Consider the following 18,059-nt stretch of genomic DNA (forward strand, 5'->3'; position numbering starts at 1 on the left):
GGGGGACTATATTCAGAGGGGGACTAAATTCGGAGAAATACGGAATAAGGGGGTCTCAAAACTGCTTGGAAAATTTTTGACAATAATGGGAGTACTATGCTTTTCATAAAAATGGAGACTAGGATCTTAAAAGAGCGCCACTTCTCGCAAGATGAAGAATAGGACCAGTGTAGAAATATGAAGGAAGGGTGGATACTCATGATTTCTATTTTTCCATTTCCCTGACTTTCTGCTGATTTGCAGGCCAATTTTTTTAAATTTCCGGAACAAAATATCGAAGCACTCACATTTAGGGATTAATTGGAATAATGAAGCATTGTGAAATAAATTCAAGCAGTAGTGACAGTTGCACAAACAAAACAATGTCGAGTCGGCCCAGCCAGGACAGACAAAAAATTACCCAATTAGCGACTCGAACACAGCTACACACTGGACATTCCATCACAATTTTCACCTCTTTGCTGCACCTTTGGAGTTTTCGCACCACCATAACCTAGTCTCCCAAACACTTTTCATTTACTATTTCCATGACTTCCCTGGCTGGTATGAGCTCTGATACCTATGGAATGAACCTTATACTTCTGAAGGAATGGAGAGGAAACTAGATTGACTAAGGATAACTATATTAGGGATGGAATGGTTCGGTTCTCAGTTCCACTGACTCTTGAGCTTAGTACCAAATTGGAACCAAGGTTGAACAGAATCAGCACCTAAATAATTACTATCTCAAAATCCAGTTTGAAGACTTTCACACAATAAAAAATGAAGGCTTTGGAATAAAGCCTGGTAAAGTACAAAAGTTACGGACTCAAAAAAAATTAATAAGCCATGCAAAACTGAAAGTATGGCAGGTACCACATTTGAACAACTATTACACACAAATTTGTTAGTTGATACCACTCCAGTAAGATGAATGCCTGCCACTTTTCACATATGAATAAATAGTTACAGCTTAATTAATAACTCATTGTTCGCATTCACTAAAAAAATGGCAGAGTAATGAAACATATCCCAAGAAAGAATGTACTTATGTACTAATAGTACTTATGGATACAAAGGCAATCTTATCCTTATTTAAAGCAGATAATTTTACAGATGAAATCAATGCCAAGTGAGCTATGTTCACCTTTATCACTTTCGTATCACATTGGAACATACATACATAAATAACATTATTTTTTTTGTCAATGACAAAAAGGCAAGAAGTTGCTAAATTCTCCTCATCTTGGGGTATACATACTATGAAGCATGACTGGAGTGCAAAGAGTTGGATCCTGAGATGTAACTTCAAACAAGCAAACATTTGTCCCTTATCCCACATTAGCACCTCATAAATATTTTCTCACGCCCAGCATATTAAGTCAATATTTATAATGAAACACAGTAATAACACTCCACATCCAATGCATTATCAACTAATCAAGTTCAGGGTGCAGAAACACACGTCATCTAATGTTCAATTGAGAGTGGTGTATTACAACTGTTTCATTATGAATATTAGCAACCTCCACAAAGGCATCCCTAAAACATTTCTTATAATTGTAACCCAACTTCCTGCATGCTTATGATTTAAGCATATTGCATGTATCTACGTAAATTACCATGGACTGATTGTCAAGGCATATTACCAAACAGTGGTAATTTTTACGTATTCATCAGCCCAAGTTTATATATCATTGAATATTATAAACAACGCAAAATGCTAAGACTGCCAACACAAAACTCAGAGTGAAACAAATTTTCAGCACATATTGAAGGGGACCAGTGACAGACAGAAAAAAATTCAAATGCCCACATACAAGTCTAGTCCAAAGGCATCATCCAAGGACATTTCAGCATTCCATTCAAACATAAAATGACCAAAACATGTGGTAACATATAAAGCAGATTTAAACTAAGGGTGAGTTGATTCCAATTCCTGATTTTATCAATTCTTTGAGAAATCAAAGCCTTCACAATCATTTCCCATGTTTCTTTTCTTTCGTCTCTTACTTGCCCATGTTAATTTTCCACAATGCTCATGGTGAAATACACTTTGAAATTAACAGGCTAAATTACCATTTTATGACTCCTATTTGGTTTTAATACTACGACATTCAGCTAATATGGACATTCCTCTCTGTCCAATGCCCATTCTTAATCAATTTTTTTAATATGTAAAAATATTGTTTTATTATGATTTGTATAAGTTTTTTTCCAAAAGAAATCCAAAACTCATTGCTTATTATATTTTAAAGCTTGGCTATGGTTAATCACAGCTCATTGAAAGATTTCAATATTAAAACTCTGCACTAGAGTACCATTTCAGAATCGAAAACACAGGAATTGTGATCAGATTATGAACTGATAAAAAAGACTGGATTCAACTCATCCTTAATTTTTAACATAGATCATGGATTAAACTTCCGGTAAATGGTTGCCGGAGCAGACAACGTGATTACATATATACATTCATATATTGTGGATGTTGGATTCTTACCCCACGTCAAATACATATTATAAAATACTCACACACAAACACAAAAATAGCTGAAATTTGGACCTTCAATCACGGATTCACTCCATTCCAGACACAAAATCTAAAATCACAAGCCAAGACTCCTGAGTAAAGTTTCTAGGTTTTCATAAAAGTAAATTTAGGGCAAAGCATGCATACCTGCAGTCTTTATGATTACTAATGATGTTGTGATTAATTATGACATTTTCCATGATTTAACAGGATTTTTAGGCCCTACTATATCTAGTAAATATTGCAAACAAAATTTATAAGGTCATGCAAAATTCACATTCGTGAATATAAAGGAGGCCTACCAATGAGATAAGGGATTATTTATCTACAGAGTGGGAGGAATCATGAAGCCAGCGTTACATGACAAATCCGCATTTCATGCACCATTTTCCTTGAAGTCCATGGAGGTGTAAACATAAATAGGCACCAAAAAAGAGTTCTGCTTCTCTTTGACGAGGGTTTACATTGGTTTGAGGATAGAAGCTTCTTGGGGAAAATGATTCCAAATAACCTCATACAGCCCTTCACACATTAAGCCATAATGCTCAAGAATATCGCACCAATCCCCATGGAGCTATAATACTGCTGATATAATTTAACAAGTAGCATCCTTTTCTCATAGATGGACAATGGTTCCAAATTTCCCATGATGGTAGATTTTGCCAGAACTTTACTAAATACTGCAGTGCCATTCATGTAATATTAACAATTCTCCTCAAACCTTTAACGAACTGGCAATACCACCTGATGCAAATATGGACATTAAAGATACATTTAAATCTCTCATGCAATTCCGGGCATCGTCTCAATTAAAGCAAACAAAATCTCTGATGGAAAACAGATACACCAAGTAAGCAATACAAATATGCACCATGACATCCATAACTTTTCGGCATAAGTGTAGTTAAAATTGGATTTATAAAATTTCATAGCATCCTAAGAAAAACAGCACGATAAAATACCGGAGAAAAATGTTTTTCCAGTCATGAAATTAAAATGAAATATTATCATGGACCTTTCACAATGTCGATCAAAGATTTTAAATCCACAGAACTTTGATGACTGCTTCCAGTAAATACAATGTAAAAATTATAAATACAGCAGTGGTTGAGACCACAGGTTGTAATATCATATTAAAGATGTCCATCCTTTCCAGAGGTGACACACAACCACGACTCACTACAATGCTGAATTCTGCGCAGACAGTACTCTTTTTCCAGTAACAACCGGATTACTTTCTTTGCAGCTGATGTGTTTCGTTTGAAATACATTATAACGGATATTTGTTGTATACCATAACTTTTAAGTAGCATGTTTACAATACACATGAGTTGTTTGGCTTTCATTCAGAAATTTTTCATTCCCTCCCTTTCAGAAACTTTGGTATTCTTGTATGCACTTCTGAGTCAACTTTGTATCTGTGTGTTTTGCATTGTTTGTTTTCTTTTGTGTAAAAGAAAGTTAGCCGTAGAAATTGTGTAAGGTATATGGAATGTATACGTACGTCTGTTGTATCCTTATTTTTAATTGCAGGAAGACATCTTTGTAAGAAATATGTTCCTTTTTGTTGACAGTCAAGTTATGTCGCTAATCGAACAATACACCTGTCTCACAGGACTTATCCGAGGACAAATAAAAGTCAACTAAAAGTTAAAATGACAATCATGCTAAAATCCATTTTAAGCACTTAATCAGGTATCACTACCGAGTTACACAATCCTTTTCAGTTTATAAAAAAAACAAATTTCTTTTTCATATAGAGAGCGGTTACGCAGAGCTATTGGTGAGAAACAATGTCGACAACAGAAATCCAGCGAATTAATGCACAGCAAATGGCAAATTTGCTGTGTCATACATGCATTTTATATATTTCAGGAAAAACTCTTTGCTATGATAAAAATTCACAATAAACTCACTTCCCTCTCTATTATGTCACAACAATTATAAAATCTATTTCATTCGAGAAACAGCTCAAGGAAAAAATATTTAGCTAGTGCATTAGGAAGGCACATAGACCATCATGAATCAACAAAGGGAAACACAGGTATTCAAACACACTCATTTGCACACAACAGGTTAGATCAGATCAAATAAATATGTGAATGTGCAACACTCGTCTCCAATTCCATCTATCCCACACAAATTCTGATGGGAGCTTTTTTTTGATTATCAAGGGTACCCTTTAGGTACTACCTAACTTGCTTTCTGGTCCTCGTCCAGTGGAATGCAGGCAGGCAGAAGGGAACGGGATGGTCACGACCAATCACACACATCCAAACTCATACCACTGTGGCTCGTTCTCATCGGACGGAGGGAGCGAGCTGGTGTCATCGCCAGCTGCCATGGGGTGCGGCCGGGGAGAGGGCGTACTGCAAGCTGCCGTGGGGGTGCCTTCAACCCCCCCAAGTCCAATGTTGGCGGTAATTCGGTTATAAACTAACAACGACCTGAAAATTATGAAGCCAAATAATCAAACTGAATCGCATGTGGGGCTGTTGCCTATAAAAGATTAGCTTCAGCATTTAATTCTCCAAAGGAAAGCAGTTACACTCTCTGTAAGATGACATTCAACATGGTTCCAACCCAAACTGAAATACAAAATTCATGGTTTTTTCCAGGATTTCATGGTCTAGATGTCGTCAAATTCACGGCCTACAGAAAAACCATTTCAGGCAGAAATATTGATCACGAAACAATCATCGGCCGCAGGTGAACTAAAAATTTAACAAACGTGACAGACGCCGTGAATGCAATCGTAGCAATGAAAGCGCCTCTCTTGACGTCGCTGGCAAAATTCAGCTCCAGCTTAAGTTTGAGAGCGGCAAAATGGAGGGACTAGGATGCCAGGGAAATTAAGTAGTGTCTGAATTTTCGCCAGGGTTAATGAACACTTTGGTTACCAGTCTTCCGGCTTTGGTACAGACTTGAGGTCAATGTGTCATCACGGCACACGGACCAACAATTGCGCTTAGAATATACGTGTGCAGATAAATGCGTGGACAGTGTCTGCAAGTGACTGGCTTTGAAACATGATCGACACAATGAATTTTTATTTTGCACTTTCAATCGTAGTTCTAAAATCAAGTTTGAGAGAATTTTAAGGTTACATGACAAAATTCACGGCTTTTTCCAGGTTTTTTCACGGTAGACTAAATTTACAGCTTATTCACGGTTTTAAGGTTTTCACGGTTGAGAGGGAACCCTGTTCAAAAGAGTATTATTTCACAAGCACGTTGGGTGGCCAAAGAAAGATTTTTACGTAATGAAGAAATGATCTCTAATGACTTTTCAATAAGGAACTAACGTAAGTAACGGACATGCTTCATTCATGCCTCCACCATAATGCCATTACAACAGCACCCTTTTTCATCTTCCAACGATCTTTCTTTATACCATGTCCCGCCATGTAGCACCATGGCACTTCATGGTAGCATGGTGGTGGCTCACCATGACACTTCACCTACATTTAGAGAGAATACGTGAGAATATCAACTTCCACATAATTTTGAGTAAAAGTGCTTTCACCAGGAAAAACGGCATATAAAGAAACTTGTTTTGATGAAAATTTTGATTCTCCCAGTATGCGAAATAACTCAATGAATGAAAAAGTCGACAATCATACTTCAAGGGGGAAAATGAAAAACAATTATAATTGTGTCATGCATTTTTCATAAAACTGCAAACATCCTCGGTCAGATTTTAAATAATTTTGGGCACACATAATGAAACTTCAACTCATTTCCACTCGTCTGCTCATTGAATCCTAATTAATAAACATTGTACATTGATGCTGTGAATTATGTTGCACAAAATCACCGCATCTGGGTATCCTATGTCACATAATAAGATATTTTGCAGAGTAGAACAGCAAATCAGTCGACTAACTTTCGCAGCATTAGCGCGAAGACAGCAAGGCTCCAAGATAGCAATTAAACCACTTAGAGAGCCATATTTTAATTGGTTCAACTTTAAAATATACGCATTCTGAGAAGTTCTGGAAAACCTGCCGCTGTTCAGATCATTCCATTATTTAGATTTCCGGGTTATTGATCTTTGACACTACTTGTATATGTTATCAGTAATGCAAATTGAAATGCAGTCGTCTACATTATCCACACGTAAACACATCACGGCATATAAAGTAGCCATAGCACAGCAGCCATATAAAGGCCATGCAAGTATGGAAAGTTTGTTGTCAATACAATTATAAAAATAAAAATGCTACACATATTTCAAGAAACATAATTGTTTTCTCAATAAGTAAGGCAAATTATGTAATACTGAACCCACCACCTGATGTAAACAAAAGCTGACATGTTTGCTTCATACTGTACTCCACCCCACCTCTCCCAACCAGCATCAAATGCTTTCACTGATTGGCTGACTGTTAAATGGTCAGGTGCCAACTTAAGATGGTCCGACAATAATATGCCCCAAAGCAGATTGGAATTTGGAGTTGGTGGAACACAGGAGGACACTCACCTGCCGCTGTTGTCGCTGCTTGGGGGTGCTTTGGTGGGCGGTGGAGGGGCAGGAGGTTTGGTAGATGGGGGACGAGGAAGTTTGATGCTGCTGGCACTGTCACTTCCGCTCACAGCCGCTGGACTGCCAGGAAATGTCTGGAAAGGGAGCAGAAGAGCATTAAAGGCTCAACAACAAGGAAACACATCTCACTACAAACATAACCTCTGGACATCAGCACTTGCATTTCTAACAGTGAAACCAGCTACTATGAGCATCAAGGGTCTACATGGTCTATTGGTGAGAATATATGAAAATACAGCAGATTCCCGATACTTGTCTCCAATATATTTGTCGCTTTGAAAAGTCTCTCACAAGTCTGTTTGGGAGGACTGAAAATTAACTACAATGAAAATGGGGTCTTCAAGAAGTTCATTATCACGTTGCATACGGATGGCGAGAATTCTCGTCATTTTTTTCCCGAACGTTCCGGATGGATGACGAAGATTCTCGTCATTTAGACAAAACAATTTTAAAGCGCATGCATATTCGAGTGTACGCTTTAAAATTGTTTACATTGACGCGCCTAAATGACGAGAATGCTTGCCATCCGTATGCAACGTGTTAATATACACACAGAGGAAAAATAGAAAACGTAAAGCAATTTCAATTGAAAGGCAATAGATAATTCTCTCCTGAGGCTCGAAGTCAGCATATCATTTTCTGAAGGAACTTCTTTGAACTAAAGACTACTGTATCAGCCAAGCAAACATTAAAAAGCTAAAAAGAAGAAAAATACTTTAGAGGTCACTGAGGAAGACCATAAGAGGAAGTAACCTAGCACCATAGTAAGATAATCGGAAGAACTCAATCTATAACTGGAGAATGGTACTATGTATTTTAGTATTTGTGGCATTAATTATGAATCACTCACGGCGTCATCATTTGGAGTGAAGCACGGTACGTCCACATCCGCCGTATTTGCTGGCTGGGCGACACGATCTCCTTCGCTGTGTTTCTGAGGAGACTTGTCCGAGGTGGCTCCCGTGTAGTACACCCCCTGGCGAGAACCTGCACCACCAAAGGCGATGGATGCAGGAGCTGGAAGGAGTGCATCAGTGTCAGCCATCGCGGACGATTGAGCTGCAGAGATAAGTGAGCGCGTAATTAGGTATGTGCAAAACCTTTCGCCATCACTTGTGGAAGTCCATGACACTTGAAGAAGTAGACTGAGTACTTTTCCATGGTGAATTTATCCCTCAACCCGTTTTATCTAGGGATAAGCAAGTACAGTGAGTCCTCTTTTAACGTCACTTACCGTTCCTGAAAAATGTGACGATAAATGAAATGACGTTAATCGAAACATAATATCCCATAAGAAACAATGTAAAAAGTGAATATCGGCTCCTAAACCTCACAATTCCTGCACAAAAAAATTTTAGCGTATCATATCTGGGGCATTTTTTACAGTGGGAATGCCAAACTATGGCATAAATACGAGTTCCTGTCTTCATCGACGACAATAGCAGCAGTGATGTAAATCCTTCTCCATTTTTGTATCTTCCCGCATTTGCTTTTCAGTTTCGCTATGGTGGTCGCCCGGTCGAGTGTCGCCTGGGTATCATCATCGCTGAAACATCGTCGCAGTTACAGGAACCAAAATTATTGTGGACACGGTGAAAACAGTGATGACAAAAACTTCGAGTTCTATACAAAAAAATGCCTTGAAATCACTTTTTAGGTTCCTGAAAACCATTATGTCAAGTAAAACCTTGTGCACCTACCTAAGAATTCATTTTGCAGAAAATTTGCAAAAACCGTAATCCCAATTAACAATAAACACACCGTTTTACACTTTGTTTAGACTGATTGCATTACCACCCAAAAAACGAACTACCTGCAACACCCGCCGCTTCGCGTTTTTTCTCGCGCAAAATTTAAAAGACTTGACGTTATCGCGAAGCTAAGGTGCAATAAACGAATGACGATCTCAAAATTTTTGTGACGTTATCACGAAATGAAGTTAAACGGGGTGACGTAGAACAAGGACTCACTGTACACAAAAATTCGAATGGAGTCGAGTAGTTGGTACTTGACTTGAGTGTTTTGAGTAGCATTACGAATTTCAAGTCGAGTCGAGTAGTTTCGGTAACAGAGCTGTCGAGGCCTGTAAGTTCAGAAATCTGCCTACAGGAAGTGCCATCATGAAACTCATGTGATAATATCGTTTTTTAAATTGATCAGCCGTTCCAATGCCATGGCCTGGGAGTTTCAGCTTGCTGTTTACATAGCAGTCAACCACTATAGTAGTCGACGATGTGGGCGCCGAATACCTTTTCATTTTCCGACCCGGCAGTGCATTCGAAGTAATCGGAGTGGACCACTTCATCGTTCATACTTTCTTATGTGTTATTTTTAAACCCAACCCTATTTTCTTCACTCAAACGCCAATATAATGCACAAAAATTGTTAATATTTCTACGAAAAAATGTGTAACTTCTAGGTTTTCGCGGACACAGCCGGTTTTTGCGGTGTTTGATATCGCGAGTGGTGCCATCTTTTAGTCTTTTTGATTTCTAGGTATTTCTGGTTTTAATTTTCGTTTATTCCCAAGTTGTGTCTATTTTCCCTCTTAAACTTACAAAACAAGAGTCGCTAAGCTTGATTAAACAAAGTGAGAATTAATACTTTTTTTGTCCACAAAACTTAAGCTACATTCTATATTTCGTTTGCTTTGTCCACTTAAATTCCGAAAAGATTCAATGATGCATAGAAATCGTTTATATAATTTTTAATATAAATTCCCAAGGTTCTGAAATCTTGCAATTTTTGCTACAAAGTACTTGTCCAGCCACACAAGTGTGTAAAGAAAGGCAAATTTTTCAAGGAGTAGTACTGTAAAATGGAGACGTAAGAATCTGCAGCCTGAACAGATAGAACAAATGATTTTTCTGCATAAGAATTTGAAAGGATCAAATATACATGATCCATTTACGAATTTAATCTTTATTACAATCGTGCAAATGCCTTTACTCAGGACTCTTCCGAGCAGTTGTCGACTTGAGATCAAAAAGTACTACTCGCACATCCCTAGTTTCAACACGTCAGTGCCATTGTCAAACCTCTCAGTGCTGTGAACCGATACATTTGCTTCATATTAATTAAATTTTCACATTTGATGAGACTGCAAAAGTGACATTAATTTTTCAAACAGTGTAAAATGTATTTATCATTTCTGAGTAGCACATACATATATACAATGAAAAGCACCATCTATTAAATGAATGAAAATTTTTTAATAAAAGTTATTTTCCCATATTTTTCGAATCAAATGAACAAAAATATTTTTTTTAATTTTTAAAGTGTTTTTTTCTTACTAGGTGAAATGAAAATTTTGTTATCAGTGAACCTCTACTGAAAAATGCTACTTCTGGGCGTATAAAAATGGCTTCATGAATTTTTTTCCTAATGTGCAACATGATATTTAATTGCTCCCAGCAATTTTTCCTAGTATCCACAGAAGAAGTCACCTCTAGAGGATTAAATACATATTCAGGGTGTCTACTGGGCATCAATTTAAAAATTCCCTGAGATTTCGAAGGGAATTACTTCACATTCTCAAATATGAGCATTCTTGGGCAAATAATACTCATGGGATAGATATGGGGTTAATGACTGCGAGAAAAGCTAACAAGTCAAGCTAACATATCACATAAAACTTCAGGTCACATATAATCACAAGAGGAATTAAAACAGCACAGGAATTAAAATGTTAACCTGATATTTATAGATAATACCTTGGCAGACAATCTCACATACCTCCTCTTTAGTATCTTAAATGTTCCAAAATGACGGTGAATTTCATACCATGAAACACAACCAAAAGAAACTGACATGACCTAGAAATGAATACCAGTAACCAAGCAGCCATGATAACTGGTTTTCAAATATGAGCCGTAACTATGTGACTAAGTGAAGGAAATGCATAAATCAACTATCCAACAAGGAAATTCTTTCAATGGAAAGTTATACGAAGAGGAGGATAAAAGGGAATTTAGATTTCATGTTAAGTTTAAGCAACTCCAAACAAATTAGTTTATTTTTCCTTTTCTGAGTATGAATCACAAGAATTCAGCACTATGGTAGATTTTGCTGGTGCTGCACGTGACAAAAGCTGATCTTTCTAAGACACTTGCCAAATTCACTGAGCTTTTCAAAATTTTCCCAAGACCATTTTTCCCTCAGTAATCCACGTTTTCCCAGTTTTCCACATAAACGGGAACTCTGATAATGAAATACATAATGACTCTTTTGTTCCACCAAAATTAATTCAATCATGGCTATCCAATATTTTCAGCATACATATGTATTACCCCTAAATCAATTTTATTGCCCAACTGATTCAAGTATCCATTAAAACATGCCATTCTTTGTTTATTATTTTATAATATGTAATTATACGGCTGTCTCTATGATATGATATAGGATATGCCTATATTTTGGTCCCCTAGGTTTCCATTAACAGGGGTTCGACTGTATGTGAGTGACTCACCTGACGCATCCCACTCGCCATTCCCTGAGCTTCCCTCTTCGTCGGCTCGGTCGTCGTCTTCATCGCCACCAGACCCCGAGGCCACATCCGACATGAGCAGCACATTGGAGTGGCTCAGCGATCGACGACCATCACGGTGCCACGTCCGTCCACCCTGCCAATCACATCAACACTTCATCCTCAACAAAACACCTCAGCAGCATGCTGAATGAATTTTATTAAAAATGAGTCGGACCCAAAACGTCCACTGACCGTAAAACACAAGCCCAAGAAGATTTCAATCAGGTCAATCGTCAGGAATGTGCAAAATCATAAATGTATTTCAATACATATTTATATTTGCTGCCACCATCACCAAAAACACCACCCATATCAAAATAATAGAATATTTTCCACTAAAATAAGAATAGTTGCATTGGTAACTAATGTTAAGCAAAAATTTCATCATTAAACTTGAGATGGGTCGAATAGCAGATTTCTCGAACTCGAATATCGAATTCCAATATTAAATCATTGCTCGAATATTCGAATACCTTGAATACTAAACGATGAATGCGGGAATGTTTGACTTGGTTACCTATGCACATGAAACACAAGATTTTGGTGGGTAATTATGATTTCCTTTTAAGGATTCAAACAGGAATTTAGCTGATTAATGGAATATTTTAATTTTATGGAAGCAATTGGGCATATTGTTGATTCAACTAACATCTCTTTCAAATATCCTAAGGGGACACACCACCTCGAGAAAAAATGATTGCCTGCCGTCTCGGCATTTACACTGCTACGATGGATTTCTGTCTGATGTATACATTCTTATCTACCAAATGCCATTTCAGCAGCATGCCCATCTGATACTCGGCTTCATCCAACATCTTATTTTCAACAGGTAGCTCGCTTTATCCCCACTCCTGCCACCAATGACGTGCGTGTGACAGTGGGTGGCGCGAAATTCAAAGTATTTGAGGTATTCGAGAGCGTACCTTTAGCATAATTATTCGAGATCTCGAATATCGAATACTTTCTAGTATTCGAGTATTCGCGGGTACTATTCGCACATCTCTAGATTAAACCCATCAGGTTTTATAATCAGTACCTATATTCAGGCACCATATGTATTCATCGGAAATTGCCCGGGAGTCTCGACGGGTGTCGAGAAGTCTCGAAGGGGCGAGACTTCTGTAGTTTTGTCAAGGCTCTCAACCCAGGTGAGACTCTTGCCGTGCAAAGAGTCTCATGCCCACAATGCCGAGAAATTAACGTGTCACCTCGACAGTTGAGATGAGAATCTCGCACAGCACTATGAGTAACTCAATTGTTTTGGCAACCATAACAGATGACAATAGAATATCAAATCAACAAGCAACTAGACAGCAATTAAGATAATTTAGAAAATGTTCACGCTATTTGTGGCAGACATGGTTAAACAAAGAAAGAGTGACCTATTCCATAACCGCCATGCCTCAACCAATGCCAAAACCCAACCTACTCCAGAATTATTCAATCCACTGACTCGCTATGGAAGCTGACAAAGCTAGAAGGAACCCATTCCTGATCAAGATAAGAATCGCATTTTTTAACACTCTAAGCACTTTCCTCCGTATGGTGCCGAATGGGAAATATGTGATGAATTCTAAATTTGGCCGCCGACCTACAAAAACTGCTCCCTTATCATAAAATCTCACCTATTAAACTTCCTCACTTATGAATCTATACTTGGCAGTCCACTCAAAGTTTCATAAGTGAGGTTATACTGAATGTATCACAGTCTGTATCGTATCAATGTATGTTTTTCATTTCATTGTGATTAATAGAGTACAATGTACTTGTTTAAAAGAACACATTGCAAAATTCCTTCATTCCTGTCAGTTACATATGATCTTTTCAAACAGCCAGTGTACTAACTCAAAATAAACGGATACATTAACAGACATGTATTAATGCAAAGCAATAATTTAAAATTCATGTAAACAATAAACTAACTCATGCGTGTTTAAAATTATACATGCCTTTTCTTCAGTACATTCCTTCTTTTAATTCTTATTAACGAGTGAACACAAAAAGTTGGTGCTTCTTCGTTATTATTTGCCTATACATAATCTTTTTTATCCAAAGGGCTACTAGTAAAGATACAATGGAGTAACGTTAAATTGAAGAAAAGAAATGTTTAAAGTTTTCAATTTCTACCCTGTGCAAAAATACAATGCAATATATAATAAAGCAATGCAAAAAATAATGCGATGCGAAAGATTTTCCACATTACACAGTAAAATGACAAAGTCATGACCAAATTAAAAAAAAAAATGTTGACTATGTATGTTTTTTTATGCATGCTTTGTACCCACAAGCACAGTCAATCAAGAGTTGGCAGTACTTCATCTAACGTTAACTAAGAAAATATTGGCTAGTAAACTATTTAGAGGAAATATTTACAAAGGAGAAAAGGATGAACATATATACCAGCCTGAAAATAAAGCAGAATTCATACATAAATTAAGAAGTAAGAAAAAATGGTCTTTTGTGTTGGTAGTGAAAAAAGCAAACTTACACGAGGTACCTTGCTGATGAAATCAGATCCAGCTTTACGCACTTTTTTAACCAAATTAGCACCAAAACTTTTCCTAAAAAAATGCAAAACGAAAATGAAACTAAATAAAATGCAAAATTAAAGGTAAACTACTAAAAAAATATATTAATAAGCATCAATAAACAAAAGTAGCTCAAAATAATATTTATGCACATGCTTTCAGATATTTTGGTAAGGACATGTATTATATATTTAAAAAATACAAGCAATCTTGTTACACTTAAAAAGCATAATGAATAAAACAATTACGTAGGATAACTTTATTAATGGGCATTTTAAATGACCCTACTAAGAAAGAAAAAACAATTACTCATTATGTGTTGACATGGGTGTGTAAAAAATGCAGGAAGTAAATACATGAGTTAAGAGAGGGGAAATGAAGTCCATACATAATGTACAAGGTAGTACAATACAGGGGAGAGAAGGGAGGGTATTCATAGGGCTTAAATCACCCTAAATACTTTTGAGAAAAGGTCTTAAGTTTTTAGGGGCAGTGAGACTTGGAAGTCCATTTACCCATCAAACCCCTTCTATTAGAATAATACCAAATATTTACTGAGATTTGCATTGTCAATTAAAATTATGCCTGAAAATTTAAATTAACATTAAATGCAGTCAAGAAAAAACTCTCAGATGTAAAATACAGGCAGTCCTCGACTTTCGTACACTCGACTTTCGCACAATTCGCACTTTCGTGCATTCAAAATTGACACCTTTTACTTGACTTCCGTACGCTAAATTCGGACTTTCAGACTTTGGTCTGTAATTTTTTTAAATTCCCGCAATGTTTACTGCACATCCCAACATTCAATTGTTTCAAATGGCAGTATATGCGAACAATACGAACGTATACAATGAAGGGAATTGTTGGTAATTGACTCTAATCTAGGTGATTTATTTGGGAGAGAGACTGCCTGCTATGGGCTCCTTCATCAAGAGAAAAAGAAAACCTTCATTGGAGAGATTTTTCAAAAAAGTTGACTAGACATCATCAAATAGCTTTCAATAAAACTAGTAAGATCTTCTTTCTAATTGTGTTTTTTTCGTTTGAGTGCTGTTTAATTCATGTACACCTTCAGCCAAGGTGCGTATGCACCTTACCTTCAGCAACGATATTGCACGAAATATCACCCGAATTCCGTTTGTCTTTTGTCTTTTTTGAATAACATGCAAAATATACGCGATCACGAATGTCACCGGCCGAATGTTGGATTTTGGGGTAAAAATTAATAGGTATCCAGAGTGCGGGTTCAACAATTACATTTTGTTATGCTTCTTGATATGTCTTTTTATTTTTAGTGGACGAAATAAGTGGAATGTCAACTTAAATGCCAGAAGAAAGTTTCACTCGTTAGCCAACGGAGTTCTTGTTTTTTTAACTTTTATTTACATTTTCTGCGTAATTTCGAAAGAAATTAGATGATTTGAGGAATTTTATTAACATATTATTAAAATTTAGTGAATTGAAATAAGATCCATGAAAAAAAAGGTTTTAGTACGTATATTCTGCTATTTTAGAACGTTACCCCTAATTAGTATGGAAGTCAATGGTTCGACTGTCATAAATTCGACTTTTGTACAAGTTTTCGGGAATGCATTGTGTGCGACAGTCGAGGACCGCCTGTACATCCAGTTGAGTGCATAACTGAAATCCTACTGTCTTAAAGAACTCTTCAAATTGTATTGACAAAGATACACTGATAGCAGCAACAGGAAAAAACAAGATAATTAAATAGTAAAAGACAAGATCAGCATCAGTCAGGAAAGTAGATTCAAAAAGTTTAACTTAAAAACCATTAACCAATAAAGAGGTTTCACACAGGATGATTCACAAAAATGGAAAACACTTAGTGCCATTATATACCAATTGAGAGCGCAATGAGCATGAAATCCCAGTCTCAAGAGTAAAGAGCAAAACTCAATTATTGAGGTTAAAAAAACTCACTTCTTAGAGGAACTCTCTGAAGATCGATAGAGCTCCATTATCTTTTCCTCTAATTTTTCTTTCTGCCGCTTGAGATCATTGACGTGGTCCCTGAAAGAAAAAATAAAGTCTTGCATAAGAAAAATCACAATAAATGTGTAAATATGGGAATGATATGGTGATTTAAAAATAAGATACTAAGTCCCAATGAGCTTAAATCTATTCCTAAAGAGATGAGAGATGACAAAATCTAGAAATGGGCTGAATATGTACCTCTTTTTCCAAATTCAAATATTGAGAAAGTACACCAAGAAATGAGCAACTATGTGTGAAGTCACAAACATTAGTGCAAATTTAGGATGGAGAAATCATTCATCTTAGCTGCAATTTGAACCTGGATCTCCCAAGAGTCGGTCAGGTGAGTCAGCAATTACACCACCAAGCCCTCTTCCTCCAAGGCAAATCTCTGACTGGGTTTACCAAACAACATGTTGACGTCGTAAGTTCACATGGAGTCGAGAGAGATGGAGGTCATGCTTATTAAGCCATTGTTGGAGAGACTCATCACTTTGGAAAAATGCCTATCTCAGAATAACCAAAAAGTAAGGTTTTTCTTTCCGACCTTGACTTACTAAGCATTAACTCCGACCATAGAGTGGACTTGAGATTGTTAACACCTTGCTTTACAAAACCAGTCTGATGTTTGCCTTAGAGGCAGAGTGTTTGGAGGTTTAACTGGAAGCATACCTGACTAGCAATCTGGTGACCTGGATTCATATCCCAGGTTAAACAATGATTTTTTCATTGAAAATTTCATCCTTGAAGTCAGATATTGAGCTTGAATAATACATGTTACCTTGAATATCAGAATTGAATGTCAATTAGATTAATGTCACATTACATTTCAAACCCCTATATAGAAATATTTTCTCCATCTTTCTAGCTACAAATTATTTTTCTGACCATGCTGAACATTTATCTACTTAGAGACATAGACATCAATAGCAGGCCCAAGCAGTTGGTTGAGTGAAGCTAAACATGGATACAACTCCTAACAATGGCAAATAGAAATCTTTGTTTTTATTAGGGGTGCAAGATGACAAGGAACGGTAAGGAGTAAAATAAAGGCAATGCTCACATGAAAGCCCTTTCTTCTTTGTGGAAATGCTGCTTGTCTTCGAGAGAATGAGAGAACAAGCCATGACATTCATTCAACAGCTTGCTGGCGTGGTTCATGAGGGAGCGCCTCTCTTCAATCAGCTGAGCGTTCATGTCGCGCAGCATCTAAACACAAGGAAACAAAAATATATCATTTAGTTTCTTTCAAGAAAGAGGAATAATAACTAGACAATACATAACAACCAGAAATTATAAGACCATTTTCAATTATTCTCTATTAAAAGTTCGTTATAACGAGTACAACCTATAGCAAGGGTACAGCTATAGCAAGTGATTTTTTTTGTGTTGGTTGGCCCATACAGGAATTTGTAGGGAAATCATCCACCTATTACGGGTGCTCTTATTTGCACAGTAACAAGTCCCTTTTGCCATGTCTATACAGCGAGATGTATAACTCTCTGGATAACCCCACACTAAACTTTGACCTCAGGATGGTTGTAAGCTTATTTTAGATTTATTTCACCAAGGCAAGGCGCTATTATGGCTCATAAATGAAACATTATCGTCTTCCATTCAAGTTATGGATATTATCTTCCACTGTATGTCATATTTCCTTACCTGCAGACCACTGAGAAGCAAGAAGCAGATTAAAGCAACATTGCATCTGAATGTTGCTTACTACGAGTTTTCAAAATATGTACCCCTAACAAATGAGGAATACTGTAAGGAGTTAACCATCATTAAAGCTATAGCTACAGCTAATGGTTTCACGGAGGCTATGATAGGCAACAAGGTAGCGAAAAAGAAAAAAGAAATTTCCCTCAGGCAGATCTAAGATTCTTTGAAACCTGGGAAAGCTCAACGCTGGCAAAAAATAAATTACATTGGTAGTGCTTCCCTAAAAGTA

At 36.9% G+C, this 18,059-nt stretch overlaps 1 protein-coding gene across 2 annotated transcripts in view; it reads right to left on the reverse strand.

The window, feature by feature from the left end:
* Positions 1-18,059, reverse strand: part of LOC124157077 (girdin) — a 62,290-nt gene continuing 44,231 nt past the window's right edge. Inside the window, exons 19-25 of one of the 2 annotated variants that reach the window (XM_046531552.1) lie at positions 17,172-17,317; positions 16,055-16,144; positions 14,071-14,143; positions 11,523-11,676; positions 7,905-8,071; positions 6,992-7,128; positions 1-4,956 (exon numbers count right to left, since the gene is read on the reverse strand). In XM_046531552.1, the coding sequence (XP_046387508.1) occupies positions 4,773-4,956; positions 6,992-7,128; positions 7,905-8,071; positions 11,523-11,676; positions 14,071-14,143; positions 16,055-16,144; positions 17,172-17,317 (951 nt within the window). In that variant the 3' untranslated portion in view covers positions 1-4,772. Of the gene's footprint in view, positions 4,957-6,991; positions 7,129-7,904; positions 8,114-11,522; positions 11,677-14,070; positions 14,144-16,054; positions 16,145-17,171; positions 17,318-18,059 lie in introns of both variants that reach the window. The other variant, XM_046531551.1, reaches the window with a different exon arrangement.

The sequence above is a fragment of the Ischnura elegans genome, chromosome 4, assembly GCF_921293095.1.
Source record: "Ischnura elegans chromosome 4, ioIscEleg1.1, whole genome shotgun sequence".
Classification (NCBI taxonomy): domain Eukaryota; kingdom Metazoa; phylum Arthropoda; class Insecta; order Odonata; family Coenagrionidae; genus Ischnura; species Ischnura elegans.